The sequence below is a fragment of the Haemorhous mexicanus genome, chromosome 2 (genome assembly GCF_027477595.1).
Source record: "Haemorhous mexicanus isolate bHaeMex1 chromosome 2, bHaeMex1.pri, whole genome shotgun sequence".
Lineage (NCBI taxonomy): Eukaryota > Metazoa > Chordata > Aves > Passeriformes > Fringillidae > Haemorhous > Haemorhous mexicanus.
In genome coordinates this window covers 35260385-35282286 of record NC_082342.1, presented here as the reverse complement: position 1 = coordinate 35282286, position 21902 = coordinate 35260385, and the positions used below count along the sequence as shown (strand labels likewise).

Here is a 21902-nt window from a genome sequence, read left to right as displayed (position 1 = left end):
TGGGAGAGGGTTTATGAGGTGAAGGCCAGGTGACCCTCACCACTTCAAGAGGTGGAAGAGGGAGTGATGCTAAGGTGTCATGGTTCTGTTCCCCCCTTGTGCAAGACCAACGGCCTTTGTGATCTCTCTCTTTTTACTCTTGATATTCACTGACAAAGTGGCTGTCCCACCACTTATGACAGCAGGAACAGATTTGACTATGGTCTCACCTCCACTTCTCCCAAAAGTATAGTGATACCATTTGGTCTTTGTAGAGAAGGATATTCACCTGGAGGAGAAAAGCTCAAGTCCAGTTCAAAAACATGTGAGGCCAGACTTTCCTGCATTATGCCCTTGCCTTCAATTACTCACAGGTGGTCCTAGAGGAGATGGGTCTGAGGGGAAGGACCTTACCCCTTTCCTGGTGTGTTTAGACTTTGTCACTGGTGCTACCCTCTTCCTTACATTAATTGTTTATTTGGCCTGAAGAGGGTTTAATGGGTCAAATAACTCTGGAAAAATTATTCTGGGCAGTATGGTAGAACAGCAGAAAAAACCTATAGCTGAGAGCAGTGCGGAATGCACCATGTGTGACCAGGCACAGAGAACATGTAACACGCACTGAGCAGTCATCACATGCCTGTTTAACTCTCACATTAAGCCAAGAGTTCCCTGAATGACAGAGCCCTAATTTCCCACCAGTTCACACCTGCCTGACACTGCAGCAGTACCAGCTCCTTCCTGCACTGTGATTCTCTAAGAAACCACCTCACAGCAGTGTACCAACACACAGCAAGGCTCAGTGCTGGCCCTTACAGGAGGGGATGGTGATTGGCATTAAAATAAAACTATTTTTGCTCACTCAGGAGTACAAAGACATGTGTGCTTCCGTGTTTCCATCCAGCACTGAGGCAGTAACCCTTGTGTGTCCAGGCAGTCTGCACAATTCTGTGCAGTGGCACAGAGATCAGATACTGGCAAAGCTGTCCTTGCTGCCTGAGGATGTGCTTCTATCCCTCCCTCCACCTCCCCTCCCTGTACCCCACCCCTGAGATCTCCTGTCCTACCTCTCAGTGTCTTTCTCATCCACCTGGTTATGTCTGTGGCCCTGCCCTGCAGCTCTAATTCCTCAGGATGGTGTTTCAAGGCAGGGCAGAGCTCAGGTCAGGACTGAGCCAGGGGTGGGGACATTGGCTTCCTTGGAGCAAAAGCGGAGGTGAAGGAAGGCCCTGGCAAGTAGCTTTGGACTTTGAGGACAAGAAGCTTTTCATGCACAGATAAAAAGAATCACATGGCAAAATCAAAAAAGCTCCCCTCTCTCTTTCCCATGAGCCCTGCTTGTTTCTTCTAAATGCAGTCTCTGGCCAGCAATTCCTTTCTTACCTGGGACTTTACAGCAAGGTAAAGCATTTGCCTCCTTACAAGCAGTGTCACTACCAAAGCTGCCTCCCAGCACCTCCTGGCCCTGGGGCATCCCACTGCTGCTCTCTTGTGTGACCCAGAGTGCTCCAATGATCAAAGCACAGCAATGAGGCGACCTCTGACCACAAGCACAGCAGGCGTGTTCAGCTGCTGCCCTCCTGCAGTGATGCTGCAGAACAGGGACAGGCAGGAATCAGACAAGCAGAGCAGCAAAGGCTGGGCTGCATGGGGAAGCAGCACTGGCTTTACACATTTCACAGAATCACAGAATGTTTTGGGTTGGAAGGGACATTTTACTATCGTCTAATTTCAACATTCCTGCCATGGAGACCCCTCCATTAGACCAAGTTGATCCAAGCCCCATTCAACCTGGCTTTGAACACTTCCAGGGTTGAGGCAGCCAACCTGGGCAACCTCTTCCAGAGCCTCACCACCCTCACAGCAGAGGATTTCTTCCTCGTGTGCAATGTAAATCGACACTTTCATTTTAAAACCATTGTCCCTTATCTTTGCACTAAAGGTTTCTCTGTCTTTCTTACAAGCCCTCTAAGTTTGGAAGGCTGCAGTAAGGAAGAAGCCTTCTTTTCTCCAGGCTGAGTGGCCCCAATTGTCTTAGCCCTTCTCAGTAGCAAAGGTGCCCCAGCTCTCTGACCATCTTTGTGACCTCCTTTGTACTCAGTCCAGTAGGCACACGTGTTTCCAGTGCTGATGAGCCCAGAGCTGGATGCTCCAGGTGGGGTCTCACAGGAACAGGGGGCAGAATTCCCTCCCTCGCCCTGCTGGTCCCACTGCTTTGGATGCAGCCCAGCATATAATTGGCTTTCTGGGTTGCAAGAGCACATTGCTGGGTCATGTCCAATGTAAAGCCCACCTCTCTTGCCAAGTCATTCCCTGCAGGGCTGGAGACCCTGATGGCTTCTCCTCGCCATCCACCCACATGACCTGGAAGGACAGAGGGGCATAAGCCTCAAAAATAAACAGGAGAAAAGGTTTATTCATCATCAAGACTTGCAGAGCAGACCCAAGTCCTGCGCCTCTTATCAGGAAAAGTGAGGAATATCGAGGGGCATGAGAGAGTCAATGGTCCCGGAGAGAAGCCCAGGAGGACGGGACAGTGGCTGAAGTTCCTTGAGAAGCACCGCACGCCACGCTGCCACTGAGGTGGTCCCAGAGATCAGTAGGATACCCTACCCCCGCCACGGGGATCCCATGTGTCCCATCACGGGACCCCTCTCGTGGCCACGGAGCATTCTTCCCCCCACTCGCGGGGATGGCATTCCCCCGTGTCCCGCTAGGAGCCGACACCCCATGGGAAGAACTACATTTCCCAGGGCCGCTTGCGCCCTGGCATAGGAATAGCGCCCTGAGTCACGCATTCTTTTCCGATTGGCTGGCCGGGGGCAGTCGGGGCGACCATTGGCTGGGCTGGTGGTCACGTGGGGCGGCGGCAGGCGGGCGGACTCACGTGGGCCCGTGCGGAACCGGGAGCCGGGAGCGGAGCGGGAGCCGGGAGCGGGCGGCCGGGCTCGGACCGGGCTCTGGGGCAGCGGGCCCGCCGGGCCTTGCCATGCTGGGTGCCCGGGGCGGGTGGCGGGCCCTCCGCCGCTGCGCCTCCCTGCCGCGGGCCGTGCGGCTGCGGGTGCGGGAGGCGCTGGGGGCGCGGGAGCCGGCGGAGGCGGTCAGAGTGCAGGTGTGTGCCCGGGGCGCCCCGGCCCGGCCCGGGGCCCGAGCGGAGGGGAGGGCCTGGAGGGGCACGGCCCACGCCCGTGCTTCAGCGCGGGAAACGGGAGCCGTGCAGAGCGTTTTGCTGACCTCCCGGATCTGCTCTGCCGTCGTGCCGAGCCGCTCCGTGCGTTCTCCCGCCGTGCGTGCTCGGTTCGCTGTTGTCGCAGCCAGCGGAGCCTTGGGGTCACTCGGCACATGCGGAGCAGCGTTGTCACCGTGGCGGGTTGCACTGAATGTGCTCTCCGCCGCGTTGGCTTTATCTGTTCCGGAGAGCGAGCCATTGCCTGCGTGCTGCTGTTTTTAAAGCTTTTTCACAGGTCTTGTGCCGCGTACGTCCAGGTTTAGAGCAATGTCAGTAGAATAATCCGTAACACTTCCACTGACGTTTGTATTTGGCTCCTCTTGTGAACCAAGATAGCCTGGAATTAATGGGCATTTTAGCTATGGGGCACTTAGCCTTGGCATAGGATCGTCCCCCTGTTTTGTGGTGTTTGCAACTGGCAGAGCAGTGGTTGCACACACAGAGTCCCTGCTTCCATGCAGGGCATATGCTTGTCAGTATTTCTGGATGAATACGGAAAGGACTGGGGTACTTGGTAACAGTGTTAAGTAAAACTGAAAGAGGATACATTTAGATTTATAAGAAGGAAATTTCTCACTATGAGGGGGGTGAGGCACTGGCACAGGTTGCCTAGAGAAGATGTAGCTGCCCCGTCCCTGGAAGTGTTCAAGGCCAGGATGGGGCTTGGAGCAACCAGGTCTAGTGGAAGGTGTCTCTGCCCATAGCAGTGCAGTTTGAACTGGATAACCTTTAAGGCTCATTCCAATTCAAACCTTTCTGTGATTCTTCTGACCCAGACTCCAGTTTGTAGCACGCTGGTATTCCTGCTCACACATAGGTGAAGCCAAAGGGTAGGAAGAAGCTCATCCAGTGTTGGTTCATTTTGGATGTAGTTTGATGAATAATGCAAGCTAGAATAAACTGATGCTAAAATTTGCAGTACTGTCATTACTCCCCCTTCCCTGTCTTCCAGACCCTTGCTGCTTTGCTCTTCCCCTTTGTTAGCAAAATGTGGGGGTTTTATATTAAAATGGGCTTGGAATCTGGTTTGGCTTAAATCCAGCCTTGTAATGGCCAGGTTGTTGGAATGTGCAGTCTAGTCATTGCAGTCAGCGTTGTCACTTTTATTATACATTTATTCTGGTAAGTTGTGAAGTGGTCAGAAAGTTGCTGCCCCAGCCTCTGCTGCTCCAATACAAGCCCATGGGTATGCTTTTACTTCCTATTGCAGGATGCAAGGCTCCTCCTCTTATTTAATAGATTCCAGACCAGCTTGATGAGGTGGCAAAAAAACCTTCTTGAGAATGTTTTTGTTCATTTTTTTGGTGTGTTTTGTTAAGGAGTGTTTGTGGGGAGGAAAAATACCTGCCATTATACATTAAACGTGCATCCAGTATAGCATATATGGTGTGTTCCGGGGATTTCCTGGAATACAGAGGATAAGCACAACAGCCTCATCAATTTACTGTGGGAAATACCTTTTACTTTCACCATACAAAGAGGAAGATGCCCAGATGATCTTGTTTCTTGCCTTAGTTTGTCCTTCGGGTGGTTTGCCCTCTGATTCACTGGATTGATGTCTTAAATCATCCATGGTGCTTACATGGAGTAAGGAAAGCGTGTTATACAAGCCTGTGTAATGCTTTGCCCATGTTAGTAGTTGTTCTTAAAACTATAACATGCTTCTGATGCTGGTTAATTCTTGTTTTTTTCTGTCTGGGTGACAGAAGATGGATTTGCATTGTTTTGTCTGGTATAAAATCCCTAAAGCACTTGCCCAGTTTGAAGTCATTGGGACTATTTGGTCCCTTCCGGTTAAGAAAAAGATGAAACTGGTTGGAAAAGAGACAGCTTGGTTCTTTAATCAGCGCTGGTTTTAGTTGTTCTCTACAATATTATTAGAATTTGATCTGCAAGGTCCCCAGCAGATAATTTTGCTTTAAAGGCCAGCTTTGTCTCAACTCTGCTGAGCTGAGGAGCAGCTATGGGAGTTACATTTTGCTTGCTTCCGTGGTACTGACTTAACATTTCCCATTAAAAAGTAATTAAAATTTATATGTCATTAAAAAACTCAAGACATTAGCCTGCACTGTACATGGTCGGTTTTGCTGTTACAAAGAATTGGGGTATCATTAGTTTTATTCTTTTCATGAAACTGAACAAAGTATTTCTAAATTTTTTCTTAATAGTGTTTTTTTCCCCGAATGGGCTCGATGAAGCAGTCTTGGCTTTTGAGACAAAACGAGAAACATCCAAGCAAATAATTTTTATTTTTGTTTTGCATGAATACATAGTTTTTCATATGAATCTGTTTGCTGCAACATTGTTTTAGCAGTCCAGCATTTAAGGGCACATGAACCACTAGTGAGCAGATTTGAAGACTTGAAACACTGGAACCTTACTACAAGGATACAACAACAAAACTGATACTGAAAACCATCAGAATGGTCTTGAGTGTATTGTAATGAAGAATAGTGCATTACTGGTCTCTCCTGTTTTAATAAGAAGAGTTTGGAAGGGACATCACTGATATGAATATGTATTTTGCCAAAACATTTTACATCTTCAGAGCACTTCATTGCTTTCTGTATTCCCTGCTCCTCAAAGATGCAGGTACATCTTTTCAATCCTTGCTTTTCTTAGGAAGAGACTGCCTCAGAAGGATGTCCCTGCCTGAGGATTTGTTTCTCTCTGCTTTGAAGTCAAAAGAAAAACTGACAAAAATTTTTTTTCTCTTTTTGTTTTTTTATTATGATTGGGGTTTTATTGCCTCTAAAGAAACAGTTACCTTGATTTCAGTAAGAAGCTGAAGTAGCCCTGAAGTGGTGTGTCCAGCTCAGCTGGAAGAAAAGCGTGAGCACACAGCGTTCCTGCCAAAAAATAACAAATCTCTTTTTCTTTTACCTCTAGGGCTGGGTTCGCTCTGTCCGATCCCAGAAGGAAGTTTTGTTCCTGCACATAAATGATGGGAGTTCTCTGGAAAGCCTCCAGGTGGTTGCTGATCCCAGCCTGGAAAAGAAGTAGGTCCATTTGAAATAATTGGAGAAATGCATCTGCTGAGCAGTGCTTGGAGGGGTCTGCTTAGGCCTTCTTCCCTATGCCAGGGACTCACCAACCACGTTTGTCTCCACCAAGAGCCTCTTCTAATAAAAACCTGTCACTTTTCTCCCTGCTTGTCCAACATTCCTGCCTTGTCCTAAATTCTTCTGTAGCTTTGTGAATCTCTTCCCATTCCCGCCTCTGCATTTAATAATTTTTCATTTCATCAATTAAGCTCTATGGCTACAGCATCTCTTGTGATCCTCAGTAATCCAGCTAAATTAACAGGAATCTCTCTTCTAAATGTAGTTGTATCAGCACCTAGTTAAGCTGTTGTTTTTTCTTTGTTTCTTAGAGACCTGACTTTTGGAAGTGCAGTGGAAGTGCACGGGAAGCTTGTCAAAAGTCCTCACAGGATGCAAAACATGGAACTGCAAGCTGAAACCATTCATGTGGTGGGACCTTGTGATATTTGGGTATGTCACTATAGCAGGAGGGGTAGGACTGCTGGAAATCAATTCTTGAAAGTCCAAGTTTCCAGCAAAGCTTGCTTGAAACTCTATTTTCTTTAAGTGTGAGTGGTCCTGCAGACTTTGATTTGTCAGCAGTGTCTGTAGGGTGCATAAAAGGAGAAGCATTGGATCACCATGAAAGCTCATTTCTGTGACAGAGCCATTTCTCCATGGAAAATGTGCATAGGCTGACAGTTAGGAGTATGCCTTTGTCCCACCCTGAAGCATTTGCCTGTGCAGGTGGCTTACCATGAATTGGACAAACAGTGGAACTGGCCAGACACTCCAGGTTGTGCAGCTGGAAGAGCCATATCTGCCACAGGCACGTTCAGAACCAGCTTCTGTTGCAGCAGTAAGGTGAACAGCTGGGCTTCAGAGGGGCTCAGCATCCAAAAGGTGGAGTGGTTTTGAATACTAATACTTCCTCTCATGTTCATGGATCTTGCTCTGCTGTAAGCATTGTAAAATAGACAAAATAAGCAGAAAAGGTAGGCAAACACATCTAATTCTTCCGTGCTCTGTAATGGTGATTGAGTTTTAGTAGGGAGAGATGGCATTCCGTGAATAGCAGTAAAACTGCATGGACTACCAAGTTCTCATCCTCTTACTTTGATTTCCTTGTTGTTTTCAGTCATTTCCCCTGAAAATGAAGGAGAGGCACCCACTGGAGTATGTCCGACAGTTCCCTCACCTGCGCTGCAGGAACAACACGCTGGGTGCTCTCCTGCGAATCCGCAGCGAAGCCACTGCCAGCATCCACTCCTTCTTCCAGGTAATCTGTACCCAGCCTCTCAAGGAGAGCACTCCACCCAGGCTGGCTTTATTGGGAGCAGGTTAGGAGGGAAGGAGCATGACATGGAATTTTCACACAGTGGTTTTCTTTCCAGGCCTGAGCCTGGCTGGGCCTTGGCCATACTGTTTCTTATGACCAGGTTAGTGCATCTGTGGCCTGTCAGTGCCTTTTCAACCATTTCCTGTTATTTATCCCTTTCACAGAGTTGCAGCATAATTGCCTGCAAGTGTGTGGTCTTTGGAACACAACATAATATGATCTTGTTTAACCCATCCTCTGCAGTGACCTTATGGTTCTTGGACAGAAACCTCCTCCCACATGGGAAAATCTGTGATGCAGGAACACAGACAAACTGACTCAGAGCTTCATGTTATTCTCAGTTCCTGCCTCTTACTGCAGTCTTTGTGGACGCTGTTGGCTGACATTAGGAGACTCCTGGTCTGATGCATTTGGAACTGATGGATGGGAGCCACCTGTGTTTTCTGAATGTGTCACTCTTACACTGTGGGCACACCACAGGCTTTTTGCAGGCAGGGGAGCAGTGAATTGGCTCTGATGCCAGATGTCACTGGCATGTCATAGAGACCATGTGTGACTAGAAAAAGAAAGGTAGCAAGTCCTCTAGCACACCTGAGCCTTTCTTTAAAGCTGTTCCTGTAAATAATCATGTTTTAGTTTAGATAAGCTGGCTTTATATAAAATAGAATCACATTCAGATAATTCTGATCACAAAATTCATACATAATAATAATTAGTGTGGCCCAAGGAACAGGTTAGAACTGTTGAGATGAATTTCTTGTTCCAGGTGTGCTGGTCTTTGTTGCCTGCAGTGGCAAAGAAAGCTTGCTTGCTCTGAGAACTTCCTGTGTGGAATTGCATGGCGTTTGCATGAGTTTTGTGGATTTTGTTGGGGTAGGGTAGAGGGTCCTGTGTCAGATAAAGCTGCTGGTTTCAGGATTGTGCCTGCTGCCAAGACAGAAGCCTGCGCTGTTGGGAGTCAGTTTGTGCCGGTGTCGAGCCACTAGATGGCATTGCCTACAACACTTTGTGCTTCCAAACCTGGACACCGCAGGCAGCCGAGGTGCAAAACCGCCTTATTCAGGCTTTGCTTCTCCAAGCCAGGTCCTGCTCAGGCTCTGACATACCTTCCTGTTTACAGTGCTCAAGAGCAGAGCTCTATTAAAAAATAGACTCTATCATCAATTTAGCAGCAGCAGCTACACTAAAGGTATTTTTAAAAGAATAAGAAAGATTTGGTCCCAGACCTGATATTTACAAATGCTTGTGTAAGGACTCTCCCAGCACCAGGAATGTCTGTGGTTTTATTCTGTCTCTAATGGAAGGAAGTCTTAAAATTACCACTTGCATCATCCCAAGAATATTGCAATTTCCAGCTTGACCATGTCAGAGCATACCATAGCTACCAAGTATAATTTGAGCATTTTCACTGGGCAAAGCTGTAAGGAGCTTAATGGTGGAAGAAAATAAGTGGAGCTGTTTGAATATACAAAATTATCAAGACTCTCTGTAACTTTAAAAACCTGTCTTTTTTTAGCCTGTTCATTTCCACGAATGAATGACTAGTGCCAAGTGCCTTTGGATGTTGAAAGCTAAAATGTCCTCTTTAAATCTTCTGAGAATTGTGGTCCACGTGGGATAGGAACATTGTTCCTAGGCACAGCAAGATAGTTGCATTGAGAATGGCAAATTCCATTCTGTACATTAAGTTCCAGGTTTGTGAGAGCCAGTAATGCAACTTGAATTATTTTAGAAGCTTTTATAAGGGGAATTATCCAAGAGGTTTTATGGGGATTCTCTTATTTCAGATCTGTGCAGTTTGCATTACTTTCCAAAGCATATAAGGGATCTTGTATGTGAAGTGTGCTTCTTTACAGCAGCTGCTACCACTGTATGAGGAGCTCAGGCATTTTCAAACATCTCCTGTAGAGCTGGGAGGCCACAGCAGGGCTCCAAATATGCAGGGAACTGTGCCAGAGGCCTGCATTTTGTACTGCTAGACTGAAACTTCCTTTTCCAGGCAAAGCAAGTAGCTCTGGATCCAAGACTTCCTTCTGTGCAGTAACTGGATCCCAGTGAGGAGCCAAGGTCTTTGCACCTGTAACCAAGGTAGCCTAGAGCTGACTGCAGGGACTTTGCTCTCTCTTGGTTGTGTTACTGTACTCCCACAAAATGCATTGCGTGTCCATATGAGGTTTTTGTTCCAAATTAATTTTAGTTTGATTCTCAGAGTGGGCAGTAAATACTACTCCTGTCTTCCTAGTTCCTTTAGGAGCTGGTGATAAGGACCAGGACCTCTCATGGACTGACTGAATTCTATTATTCTGGTAAAAGCTGTGAAGCAGAGATGTGTCCATCCCCTGAATATTAGGTTGCAGCTGTTTTAAAAGCCTATGGCTGCACTGCAGAGAATCCAGAGAACAGGGGCTCTCTTCATTCAGCCTTACTGGTTTCAGAGGCCTCTGCTGGATTTATGAACTATTACATGAATGTGTAATTCTGTAGGGACCTAGAACACGACCAACCCTGCCTCTTAAAATCAGCTTGACTTCAGTATCTTAGATGATGCAAGACTGCATAATGTGTGTCCTTTGCCTACCACTGCCTTCCAAAAAGCTGAAAGAAACAAAGTGTTGAGGTCTTAGGGGTGAATTTGATTGAAACTGCCCAAAACTATAAAAATGCTGAAGGAAGTGAGAATAAAAGGGAATGGTGTAGAAACAGGCCATTGCAAAAAATCTCATAGTAATGACATAAATCCCTTTTGGTTTTGAAACCTGGAGGAAAACACACAGGTAGCAAACACTGATGTTTAAATCATGGTGGCATTTAGTTTGTCATCTGTCCCTGTAAGGCAGAAGCTGCCCAAAAGACTACATGTGCTGTCCTGGCTGGGGGCTAATGGCCTAGTTATGTGTGCTGGTTGATGTCATCCTTCAGGGTGACAGCTTGTTAACTTTGCTGTGCTGTCTGTTCCAGGATAATGGATATGTGCATATTCATACCCCCATAATTACATCCAATGACTGTGAAGGTGCAGGGGAACTCTTTCAAATTGAGGTAAGTTGGGTTGCATAAAGTATGTTTTGGTTTGTTTTTTGGTTTTTTTTTCAAAGCAGTTCTTGAGTTAATAAAGGTTAGAGGAAATATTTATCTTCATAAACCCTTTTATGTACTTCTGTGATTTTTTTTTCTTAATATAGCAATCCTTTGTTTCAACTAATAATTTAGACAGTTAAACAGATACATTATCTTTTATTTTATTGCTATTTTGTGCATTAATCAGCACCTTTTGTACTGATGAGGTTGTTTTATTCCTGGTGCTGTGGAAAAATTTGCAAAGAATAATGGAGGGAGATGAAACATCTTAGTAAACAGAATTATGTGATCATAAGAGCCCAAGAGATGGGATGGGTCATTCAGGACAGACTACTACACTTAAGTGTTTCTTAGTTTTGAAACAAAGAATATAATTAATCATGAGATAATTCTTAAAACAAAAGTCAGCAATATCTGAAACTCCTTTTCACCAGCATGTACATACAGGTTCCTCCCTACAAGCTACTCCTGTTGTATGTTGGAATTCTCCCTCAATATTGTCAGGCCTCCCCATAACCACCAAATTACTGCCACAATCTGTCGTTATAAGAGTACTTCACATCGTGGGTCAGAACCTCCTGTGAAACTGAAACACAGCCATAACCACTAAGATCTCCCCCACAGATTTCTCGTGATTCCTGACCCCACAGTCATTAATCATACAGAATTCCACTGCCTTTTATCCTTCTGTATCTGAAATTCAGTCTTCTGTCTCAAACAACGGCATCCATTGCCTCCTATGCGTATTGGCTCCAGCTTTGCTGGTGATTCATCTGTAAGCAAAAGAAGAATTGTTGAGGTAAGAGTTACTTGCTGTGACATCGTGTCTTCCACTCTGCACAGCCTCGTGACAAAAAAAGCTTCTGTCTGCTTGTTCTCCAGAATCTCAAGGTCTAACCTGTGCTACCGGTGATTCCCTTCCAGACCAGTAGATGTGGCTCAGCTTTTTGCTCGCTGTGACAATAGGGTTGATTAGCTAAACTAAATTGTTCCCGTTTAATTGAGATGCCTTAATGCTACCCAAGGTTCACTCCAGGCTGTTGCATGCAAATTAAGACGTGAAAACAAGTGACACTTAATGATGGAAACATTATGCAGTTTGCAGCTGTACAGTGTATTGCGTCTTCGGTACAAATTGTATCCACTTGAAAGCTGTAGAGGATGCAGGACTACAGCGTAGGTGGCTGGTAGTGACAGCAGCCCTGATGCAAATGTTGATTGAGGTGCTAAACTGTCAGCCTGAAACTTGTATAAACTGGATCTTATCTAAATGCGTGGTTCAGGGTGGATATTTTACTCCTCTCCAGTGGGATTGCTGAGGTGCAAATACTACCTGTCTTGGGAAATGTAACTACAGCTGGGCTTGAAAGGTGTGCACTAAGTGCCAAGTCAGACCCCATTAAATGGCCTGTGCCATAAAGGAAGGAATTCACAAACCCACTTGCTGCTGGGAAGATGGGAGTTCTCCCTGATGTCCTGTTTTTTCTTTGATTATAGCTTCACTGTCTGGCTTCATTTAGGACTTAGTTTTGTTTCTGCAAAGCCCTATTCACAACTGGTCCTGGCTAGCAGAGTTCTAAGGCTTCCTGCTTATCCTGCTGTGGTCATGTCACTCCACTGGAGCAGTGATACTGTTTTTTGGCAGTGAGAACATGGGGAAGATTAAGCCTGCCTTGCACCATGCATGTGATGCTGTCAAACACAAAATAAGAATGACAGAAAAGTGTCAGACATAGTCATAAAGGTATGGTGTTTGCAGCAAAGCCCAGAATCCTCATGTGCTTTTAACCAAACCAACTATCAAGACATTCTTGTCTGCTGCATTCAGTCACTTTTTAATTAGCCTTGAGCTGGACAAGGGAGAATATAATTTCATGTTCCTCTTATATTTGAGGAGGAGCTGAGATTTCTGGTGATGGGAGTTGATGAAAACAACCTTCAAATTAGATTCATCAGTTTAAAAAAATATTTAAATCCTGTTCCTTAAGTTTTAAGACCTATCTTCAAGCTGCAACCAGAATTGATGTCCTATTACTCCTGAATTTGTAGTAGTTGCAATACAGCTGCTGTTAACAGGTTGGGGTTTTTCTGCCTTTTGGGTTTGTTGCCTTTTTCTTTTTTTTTTTTTTTTTTTTTTTGCTCCCTTGAGCAGTGCATAGAACTAATGGTCTCACCAGTTTAGCTGACCTGCTGCAGGTGGAGTAAGTGGAAAAACTTTAGTTGAATAGCCTTTAGAACTCAAGTAGAGACTGCTTTTCTGCTTTTTTTTTGTACCCACTGTGAACTATTGCCTTTAAATAGCTGTTTTCTCTTGCTATCACAGTTTTAATCCTCTGACTAACATCTGATGGCTGCTCCTGTGCATTCTTTTGAAGTGATGGAAAGTGAAGAGAGTAGGAATATGTTTTTACATGTGAGTTGAAAAAATGGGGGAAAATGTATCTGAAGTAAGAATGAAAAAGCTTTTTGAAATGTGGTCTTCGATTCCCAAAACTCTTAATCCTGTAGGATTTGTGTTTGTTTATATGTTCAGCTTCCTCATTATCTTTGTTTGGTTTTAGATGTACTGATTAGTGTGAACATGACTTTGGCTGGGATGCTGTCATATTAGGACTTGGGATGGGGGAGAATCCATATTCCCTCTCTGCTGGGCAAATCTAAAAACTAAATGTTTTTAAAATGAAGTGCTGTAATGGTGAAAAGTGTGCAGTAAGCAGAGGACATTTTAAAGAATAAATAAGTCACAAGATGGTAACAACTCCAGAGGAAACTTCTCCACCTGAAAAGTATAGGCTTGAGGAGAAACTGCCAGAAGTGTGAAGACTACTAGGCAGACCCTAAATCACATCAGCAAAACCATCTTGTGGCTTTCTGCACTGTTGACAGTGTCTTCCTGTAGTGGGAGCATGTCGGGGAGAAAGCAACTTGTTTGTGCTTCTTTCTTTAAAGTGAATATATTGAAAATACTAGAAGACTTTTGGCTGTTGAAAGTAGTGTTTTAGTATCATCCAAAGCAGGATGAGGTAATTCTTGAAATAGGAAGAATGCAGATCAGCAGGGGCAGTTAGCCCTTTTTCTATTTTAATCTGAAATAATTCCCCTGTACCAGCAGTTTTAGAACCTACACTTCACAGATTTTTTTCCTTGCTTTTTTGGGTTTTTCCTTTTTTTTCCTTATTTTTCTCTTTTATTTCTTCTGAAGTCCAGAATTCTTAGCAGCTTTTCATGTTGCAAGCAACTTTACCCAGTTCCCTTCTGTGGCTGTGTCCTAAGAAATTTGCCATACTTTTGTCCTGTGACCCAGCTGCATGTCTGTTCCCTGCTATTTTCAGTAGCCTCCCACTCTGTCTGCAGTGTTGAAGACTCCCTGTTCTCTGAGTCTCTTGCTCTCTTTTCCACTTTGCTCCCTGGAAAATTTTCTTTGTATGGCTGCTTTCAGCTGATGTGGAGAAGGTGGAGGCTTCTCAGTGCTCTGTAAGAGCCTGTCTGGCCCAGGACACTCCAGCTGGTTCAGTGTGGGTCTCCACAGCCACTTTCCCTGCTGCCCAGCTGCAGCCTTTTAAGGGAGCTCAGTATGCAGTGAATTCCAAAGCATAACAGCTGTATCATGCATTCACAGCTCCTTAAAGTAGATCTCACATGCAATTTTTATTGCCTGTGACCATATTCCTTCCTGGGACCACTCTCTACATGTAAGGAGTGCTGCACTCTACCTGTTGGCTCCAGCAGAGGTAAAATGTGCTCTGTGTGAGGCTTGTCTCTTCCCATGCACACCTCATGGCACCTGGATGGTGTCTGGCTGAACCCAGGGTCTGGATCAGGCCATTTCATTACTTGAAAGGATATTTAACTGTAAACCCTGAAGAACTGTCCAGGTATAGTTCTTCTCTAAAATGCATCTGGAGATTGTAGGGTGTTGGCCTTTCAGAGGTTTTTTGCCCCTTGCTCACAGGAGTGAATGACAAATTTGTTAGGTTCCTGAAGGTGCAAGTTTGTGGCTGTGCCAGCTGTGGCACCAGCAATATGTGCCTGCTGCTGAAGATGCAGAAACTTACTCCTACCATCTCTTTGGTACTACTGAAAAATATCCTTGTCAGCACCAAAGAAAGCTGTGATCTGCAGGGGAGGATCACAGTTGAACACAACATTATTAGTGTCTGTAAGGTGTTTGTCCTTTTAGAGATGTGTGATGGTCTGGGAGGCAGCCAGTTCCTGGGAGACTGGTACTTCAGAGAAGTGCTTGGCAGGGATCAGGGTAAGCTGGACCTGAGCTGAGGGATGGCTGGCTTTTTCATGTTCTAGCTCTCCCAGTTTGTCCTCATTTCTACCTGATTCATATCTACCTGTCCAGTCCATATTTATGAGATATTATGCATTCCAGTACATATTTATGTGATGTGTGTCTCAGCAGAACCAGCTGCTATTGCTCAGTGCAAGTCCAGCTGGTCAGAATTAGGACTGGAATTGCAAGGAGGACTTCTTAGAAGTTAGGAATTTTGCAGGGGTTGTGTAAAAGGAAAATCCAATCATGTTTATAATGGGGTGTCACAGAGGGCAAATCTGGATTAAAGATGTGTTTCTGGGAAGCTGCAGCAGCTTGGTGTTGTGGGCCTGGGCTAGAGCTACAGCAATGATTTCTGTGAGCTTTTCAAGTCTTCTCTGATCCCTTCATGCTTTTGGCTTGCATAGAGTGTAAGACAGAATCAAACAGTCTGTACTCTCCTGAAGCTAATTGCCTCAAGGAGAAGTTAATACAAGACTGACATCAAAGGGAATAATTTTAAATTAAACCATTAGACATTTGAGGAGATGGAGAACAAAACAGGTACTAAATCCAGTTGTTCTTGTATTTAGAAGGAGAATAAAAAGCCTTTGAAGTTGATGTCAAATACTAGCATGTTTATAGCACATATTTACTCTGAGACACCAAGATGTTTCATACAGATTCTCTCTCCCTTTCCCCCCATTGTAATTTGGGTAGTTTTCGATTCTGGGATGGAAAGAGCTTGAAAGAAAACCCATAATTCCCCTCCTAATCTTTTATCAAGTCCATGTTTTGGGATTGGGAATTGGGAGAAGCGTCCATCTAATTGAAGTAAAAGCACCACAGTTTTGTTCCTTCATTTTGTTGGTCATGGACATGAAAACCAGTCTCACCCAGTGTCAGCAGTGAAGGAATAGTGTCCCCTACCTTTTGTTTGTCTTGTACCAGTGGCTGTCGTTTCATATAATAAACAAGCCATCTTGATCTAAAAGGCTGAGCGTGAATCTGGGGCACAGGCACTTGGGAATATTGGCCTGTGCTCAAATGTGTGAATTGGAGGAATCATCTCCAGTGGATGAGCTGATACTTGTACCTGTAAAATGTGCAGCTGCTAATTTTGGAATCTCCCCTTTCTGAAGGTGTCCCTTCTGAATAAAAAGGAAGGTATTTAATTTTTCCTGCAAAGAAAAGTTTTCTGCAAGAGCGGTGTTGTACCCATTCTATTGAGTATTGTGCCTTAGGATGAGAGAGAGCAAGTGGGCAGCTGTGGAGAGGGGAGGTGATCAGATGGTGATGGGGCAGTAACATTTAATCTAAATATTGCCATGTTTACTCTTCATCTTCTGTCAGAAGCCATTCAGGAGCTGCTCACAATGTAGAGAAACATCTTGGGGTCTCTCAGTGACCTTTCAAACAGGCTGCAGATTTTCAGGAGCCCAATTGAGTTGTAGATTGTCTCACTTTATCTAGTCACTTACTGTGTTTCTTTTTTCCTTATGTCTCTCTGAGATCACATCTGATTTGGAGAATGAAAAATTGCACAAAGTCATTATAAATAAACCAGGCCCCAGCTCCTGGAGACAGTTGTATCCTGTTTGCGGATCTGGGGTGAAGCATTGAGATTTTGTGGCTGATGTCTTGTTCTTTTCTTGCTTCTAGTTTGTCTCTTTCTCATTGTTTAGAAGTTGCATCTTACAGGATTAGGTGGCATTTTTCACTGGTGAAACAAGGAATGTCTGAACTAAGCTTACAGGAAAAGAGAAACCAGAAACCATGGCTCTTCTCTTTAGTGTTCTGGCTGTGGTTCTGGGGCTGCAGTATGTGAATGTTTGATGTTTATTAATATCCTTATTGTTTTTGAGCAAACACTCTGGGTTTATTTGATGAAAACAGTAGGGACCTGCTTCTGCATCCTCAGAGTTTGGTGTTTGGTTTTTTTAGAACCACAAAACCTCTGAAACAAAGGAAGCTGTCCTGGGGTTAGAGCCACAAATTGTCATATTTTCATTGATCTCTGTGGAACAAGGCAAGCTTGCTCTTTTCTTCAGTGTGATGCTGTGAAGAGATAAAACTGCCTTGTGATCTGAGGTTTTTGGAAGTCACTGTTTTATCTTTGTGATGAGCAGCAGAGCTTTTTGAGAACAAAAGCAACACCTTCAAGCTCATAAGAGAAAAATGGCAGGTTGTAGGCTATCAAAGGCTGAAGAACAAGGCTCCCTGTGACAGAGCAAGTTGGGGAGTGGGGTGGCTGGAGGCAGTGGTGTACTTAGCTGAACTAGCAACACTTAGCATGACTCCTAGGAGCTACACCTTGGGTATTTCAAACTTATTTCAGAAGAAAGTCTTTGTTTGGAAGTGAATGTAGATCAGCCAGACGTCAGATTAGCTTTGAAGATTCGTTCTGTTTTTCTCCTGAACCTTTGGCTCCTCCAAAGTTTAGGGGTGACATTGAAATATACAAGATGTTGAAACACAGTATCATTTATCTTCATGTTTCTTTAAAAGTCACTGAGTTGTGACCTCTAGAAATCATCTAATCCGTCTCACTGTACTCAAACAGGGTCAGCTGGAGCAAGTTGTCCAGTACTCTGCTGCTGAGTTTTTTATATCTCCCAGATGGAGACTTTACAGCCTCTCTGGACAACCTGTTCTAGTGCTTGACACCCACAGTAAATATTAAAGGTTTTTCTTGTTTGCAGATGAATTTTTGTGTGTCTTTTCCAAAATCTGTGCCTATTGTCTCTTGGGACTTTTTTTTTCTTTTGGGGTTTTTCATAATGGAACACTGAACTTGTTAAATTTTCTATTACGTGTAGATTTTTATGCTTAAAATATCTGATGACCTGAAAAAAGCATGCAAAAGCTGAAATGAAACATAGTTTATTTTTCAATGCCTATATAATATGTAAGCTGTTATGTCTCCAAATTAATATTGTTTCAGTTGAGATATTTTTGAAGACTGAGTAACAAATTTTAAGAGGATATTGCATTGCCTTTTTTTTTCCCTGTTTGTCTTTTTCCAGTGGAAACAAATTCATTTCCCTGTGAAAAGAAAATAACACTCTGTTTAAAGTTTTTTCTGAAAGTCAATGGGGCTGACACAGAAAACACTCCTCCATTTTCTCATCAGGCTTGAAATTGAATTTTGAAGGCAATGCTGTATGAAGCTTCAAACTACAAATGACAGAGATTCTTCTCTTCCTCCTCTCTGTTCATCTTGGTAGGAAAGTGAAAATTGATGCTTTGAAAAGAGGGAAAATAAGCCGCGTGCTGTGCTTTTTATCTAAACACCAATGGTCTGACTTGCTCCTCATTGTTACAGACATCAAGAGAGGCAAAGGAGTCTGTGGAAAAGAGCCATTTCTTCAATGTGCCTGCCTTCCTGACAGTTTCTGGCCAGCTCCATTTGGAAGTAATGGCAGGGTGAGCAAAATTAGAAGTTTTCGTCTTTGTCTGTGGGATGTTCCCAGCTGGTAATTTTGATATCCGTCAGGTATCTGCCATGGTTATCTGCCTGAGTGGCAGTGGCTGGATGATGGGTGCTGAGAGGGCAGCCTGGAGAGAGGGCTGGAGCACCTCTTGTTTGGACACAGGCTGAGAGAGCTGGGATTGTTCAGCTTGGAGAAGAGAAGGCTCCAGGAGACCTTAGAGCCCCTTCCAGTACTTAAGGGGCTGCAAGAGAACTCAGGAGAAACTTTGGACAAGAGCAAGGAGTGACAGGGCAAGGGGGGATGGCTTCAGATTGAGAGTGGAAAGGTTTGAATTAGATATTAGGAAGCAATTCTTTACTTGAGGGTGGTGGGCCACTGGCACACGTTTACCAGAGAAACTTGAACACATCCAAGGATGGATGCCCCATCCCTGGATGTGTTCAAGGCCAGGTTGGGTGGGGCCCTGAGCAACCTGGGGTAATGGAAGATGTCCCTGCCCATGGCCAGGGAGTTAGAACAACATTGTCTTTGGGGTCACTTCTAAAACCATTCAATGATTCTGCGCTCTGGAGGGTCTCACAGCTTCTAGAGAGTTAATGCTGTGTCATGTATTGGTGCAGTGCTTTTGCATCTAGAAGAGCTTCATTTATTTTTGAAGACTGAAGGGATTCAATACCACTTGAGCTACAGGCCTCAAAAACTCAGTGTTCTTAAATAGAGTAAAAATAAAAGGACCAGGTTCCCAGAACAGCTATGCTCCATTATGAATAAACACATCTAAATTTAGATGGCCCTAGATTTATTCCAAATGTCTGTAAGAACAACACAATACTGTAAAATAGGAACATGAAGCTGTAATGTACTGCATGCTGAAGATCATTGATTTTTTTATTTATCCATCCTTAGAGAGCAAGGTGCATCTGAGTGATATCAATGGAAAAAGTATTTACCAGACAAGTGATCTGCTGAGTTTAGCTTTATCTTAGAGCAGGCTGTGTACTATTTAAGGGGTACAGCCTGATGTAATAGAGTGAGATTGTATTTCAGGTTGATCATTAGAATCCATGTTCTTTCTTTGGACTTACTTGAATTGTGGAATTACATCTTTCCGTAAAGATCACAACCTGTGGACAGTCAATTAAGTCTAACACATACAAACTCATGCCATCCCATCTTCCAGGGACCAAAATCTCCCCCCCTTCAGTTAAACAAACCTCCTCTTCATTAACTTTCCCCAGCTAATATCTGAGATGACACAGCTAATATCTGCTGCCAGGTGACCTGTGCTTTGGCCCCAGCAGGCAGGGCACCGTGTGAGAAACACCCTGTCTATCAAGAATGTCTAGCTTGAGTATTTCAGCATATTGCAGACATTTAGCTGGTCTGAGAAGAGACCATGTCACCCAGGGAGAGCAAACCAGGCAGAAAAGAGATTTCTGAAAAAATTTATATGTTTTGATTTGTATGCAAAAATTGCCCTTTGAGCAATTTCACTGCAGCTATTTATCAGCAGCCAATAAACTGTGCTACAGTGATCACATAAAAAAACTCCAGCACTGATTATCTACATTGCATATGAGGCATGGACAGCAAACACTATTAGAAATACAGGTCAGAACTCCCAGATGAAAAGGCCAATCTTTAAAGTTCACATTTTCCAAAGCTAGGATTTTATCCCTCCCGTTTTCAGAAGGCTTCCATTCCACAGTAACTGATCACTTTAAAAGTGTTTTTAAAGTCACCATAAGGTCATTATGAGCCCCCCTTGGTACATGGCAAACAACTGCAGTGCTACCTGCCTGAGATCTGGTCTCTGACAGGCTCTATCAGCAGTCCAGCTGGCCAGCAGTGATTTGGCTGAAGTACCATGTCTGAGGAGAATCCACATTGCAACTGCTCAGAAAAATGTGCCTTCAGATAAGGGCTGTTGTGCTGATTTCATGCCAGCTACCCAATGTACTAATTTAGTTAATTTATTGGGAAAATTCAGTGTAGATGAAGACCAAACCCATTATGAAAGAGAACTCTCTCTCTGGCAGACTTGACACTTTTACCCTTAGTCTTAGAGTAGTAAAAAATGAGTTTTCCACCTCCAAAATGGAAATATTCTGGTCTTCCCAATAAAAAAATCAGGTAAAACAGTAAAGATTTATCTGTTTTGGATTTGATTCCATGAAATTTACCCTTTGTTTTATCCAGACTAAATTCTTCATGCCTATAAAATTATCTTGTCTTCAGAAATTACCTTTAGCTTAAACATAATGTTGAGTGTTGCAGTCTTAAGGCTCTCAAGAACACTTTGTTCCTGAGAGTTTGTGGGAGGAGACTGAGATAGAAATGCTGAGGAGAACCTTCCCCATCCAGTCTTGACCCATATTCTCCTGTGACTTGTAGGACTTGGAAGAGGGACAGATCCTGCATAAGTCCATTAGAAAGTAGAGGTGGAGCAGGATAGGTGTGAGAGGCAGGTAGGAATGTTTCCTTGGAGAGGTGTTATGTAGAAGGGGAGCAGAAGGTCAAGTAGGCAGTCATGTAATTTTGGGGTTAGCTTTTAGATTTACAGAGCTCATGAGCAACCTCCAAGCTGTGGCTGGAAAAGGCTGGAAAGGGAGGGATGGAGGAGACTTACCAGATAAAACTGGAATCACATCTTCTGTGTCCTTGCAGAGAGTTTATCTGCAGACCCGAATGCCCATGCTTGTCTGTTGTCCAGGGCTCTGTTTCATGGCAGGATTGCTTGGGATGCTATTCCTGATGAGCCATTTATAGTTGGTGAGTTTTTTCTTTGAGGAAAAGTGGGAAGAGAGACGTCCCTGCGTTTATTGACCGTCTGCTGTGCTGTGTGTGCTTGCTACTGAAGGCAAGGTCAGAGGAGTTCATCTTGTCTCTCAGTGTGACACGAACAGCCTACTTGGCACAGATTCTCATTTCATTGAGCCTCATCTTAGCAGTGATGGCAGCTAGGTTGTCTGCTCAGCATGTCTGAATCATTGGCAGCTGCTGTAAATCCATGGGCTTTTTAAGGTCTCCAGAGAAGTCTTTATTCAGTAATAAAGCACTCCCCTTCAGTCTCCTCAGTCGCCGATGAGTCAGTAGCCAGGGTGCGTGGTACAAGTGTAGGGCTGTCTGTGTCCTCATATCTGGTTTGAAATGTCATTGGTTTGCTGTGAAGTCCATGTGGTATTTCCTTGCCCCCAGATCCTCTGGTGAGGACAAAGGCCCCCTTGGGGACCTGAACTGGGCTGGAGGGTTTGTGACAGCTGAAGATGATTCAGAACCATACTGGAGACAGCCAAAGCCATTCGTTGTCAAGAAGTAACAGCTCACTGGCTGCAGTAATTTTTTTTGTTCTCCTTTCCCACAGGCTATACCTCCTCTCTTTTCAGCCCTTCTTGTTAATAGTTTAACATCAGTGTTTTTCCCTTGCACCACATTTCATCCCAGACCCTGTCTGTTCTGCCTTTTGCATCACGAACTTAAATAAAATTGCTTTTCTTAAAACTTCTGGGAGCTATCCCCTCCCTAACTGGCAGCATAAGTTATCTCATCATTCCTTGCC

The 21902-nt window shown here is 44.3% G+C and overlaps 1 protein-coding gene across 2 annotated transcripts in view; it reads left to right on the top strand.

Annotated features, from left to right (window-relative positions):
- The first annotated feature begins 2880 nt into the window (after positions 1 to 2880).
- NARS2 (asparaginyl-tRNA synthetase 2, mitochondrial) overlaps positions 2881 to 21902 on the top strand; it is a 48694-nt gene continuing 29672 nt past the window's right edge. Inside the window, exons 1-6 of one of the 2 annotated variants that reach the window (XM_059838447.1) lie at positions 2881 to 3091; positions 6098 to 6207; positions 6582 to 6702; positions 7370 to 7510; positions 10529 to 10609; positions 18235 to 18335. In XM_059838447.1, the coding sequence (XP_059694430.1) occupies positions 2969 to 3091; positions 6098 to 6207; positions 6582 to 6702; positions 7370 to 7510; positions 10529 to 10609; positions 18235 to 18335 (677 nt within the window). In that variant the 5' untranslated portion in view covers positions 2881 to 2968. The remainder of the gene's footprint in view (positions 3092 to 6097; positions 6208 to 6581; positions 6703 to 7369; positions 7511 to 10528; positions 10610 to 18234; positions 18336 to 21902) is intronic. The other variant, XM_059838448.1, reaches the window with a different exon arrangement.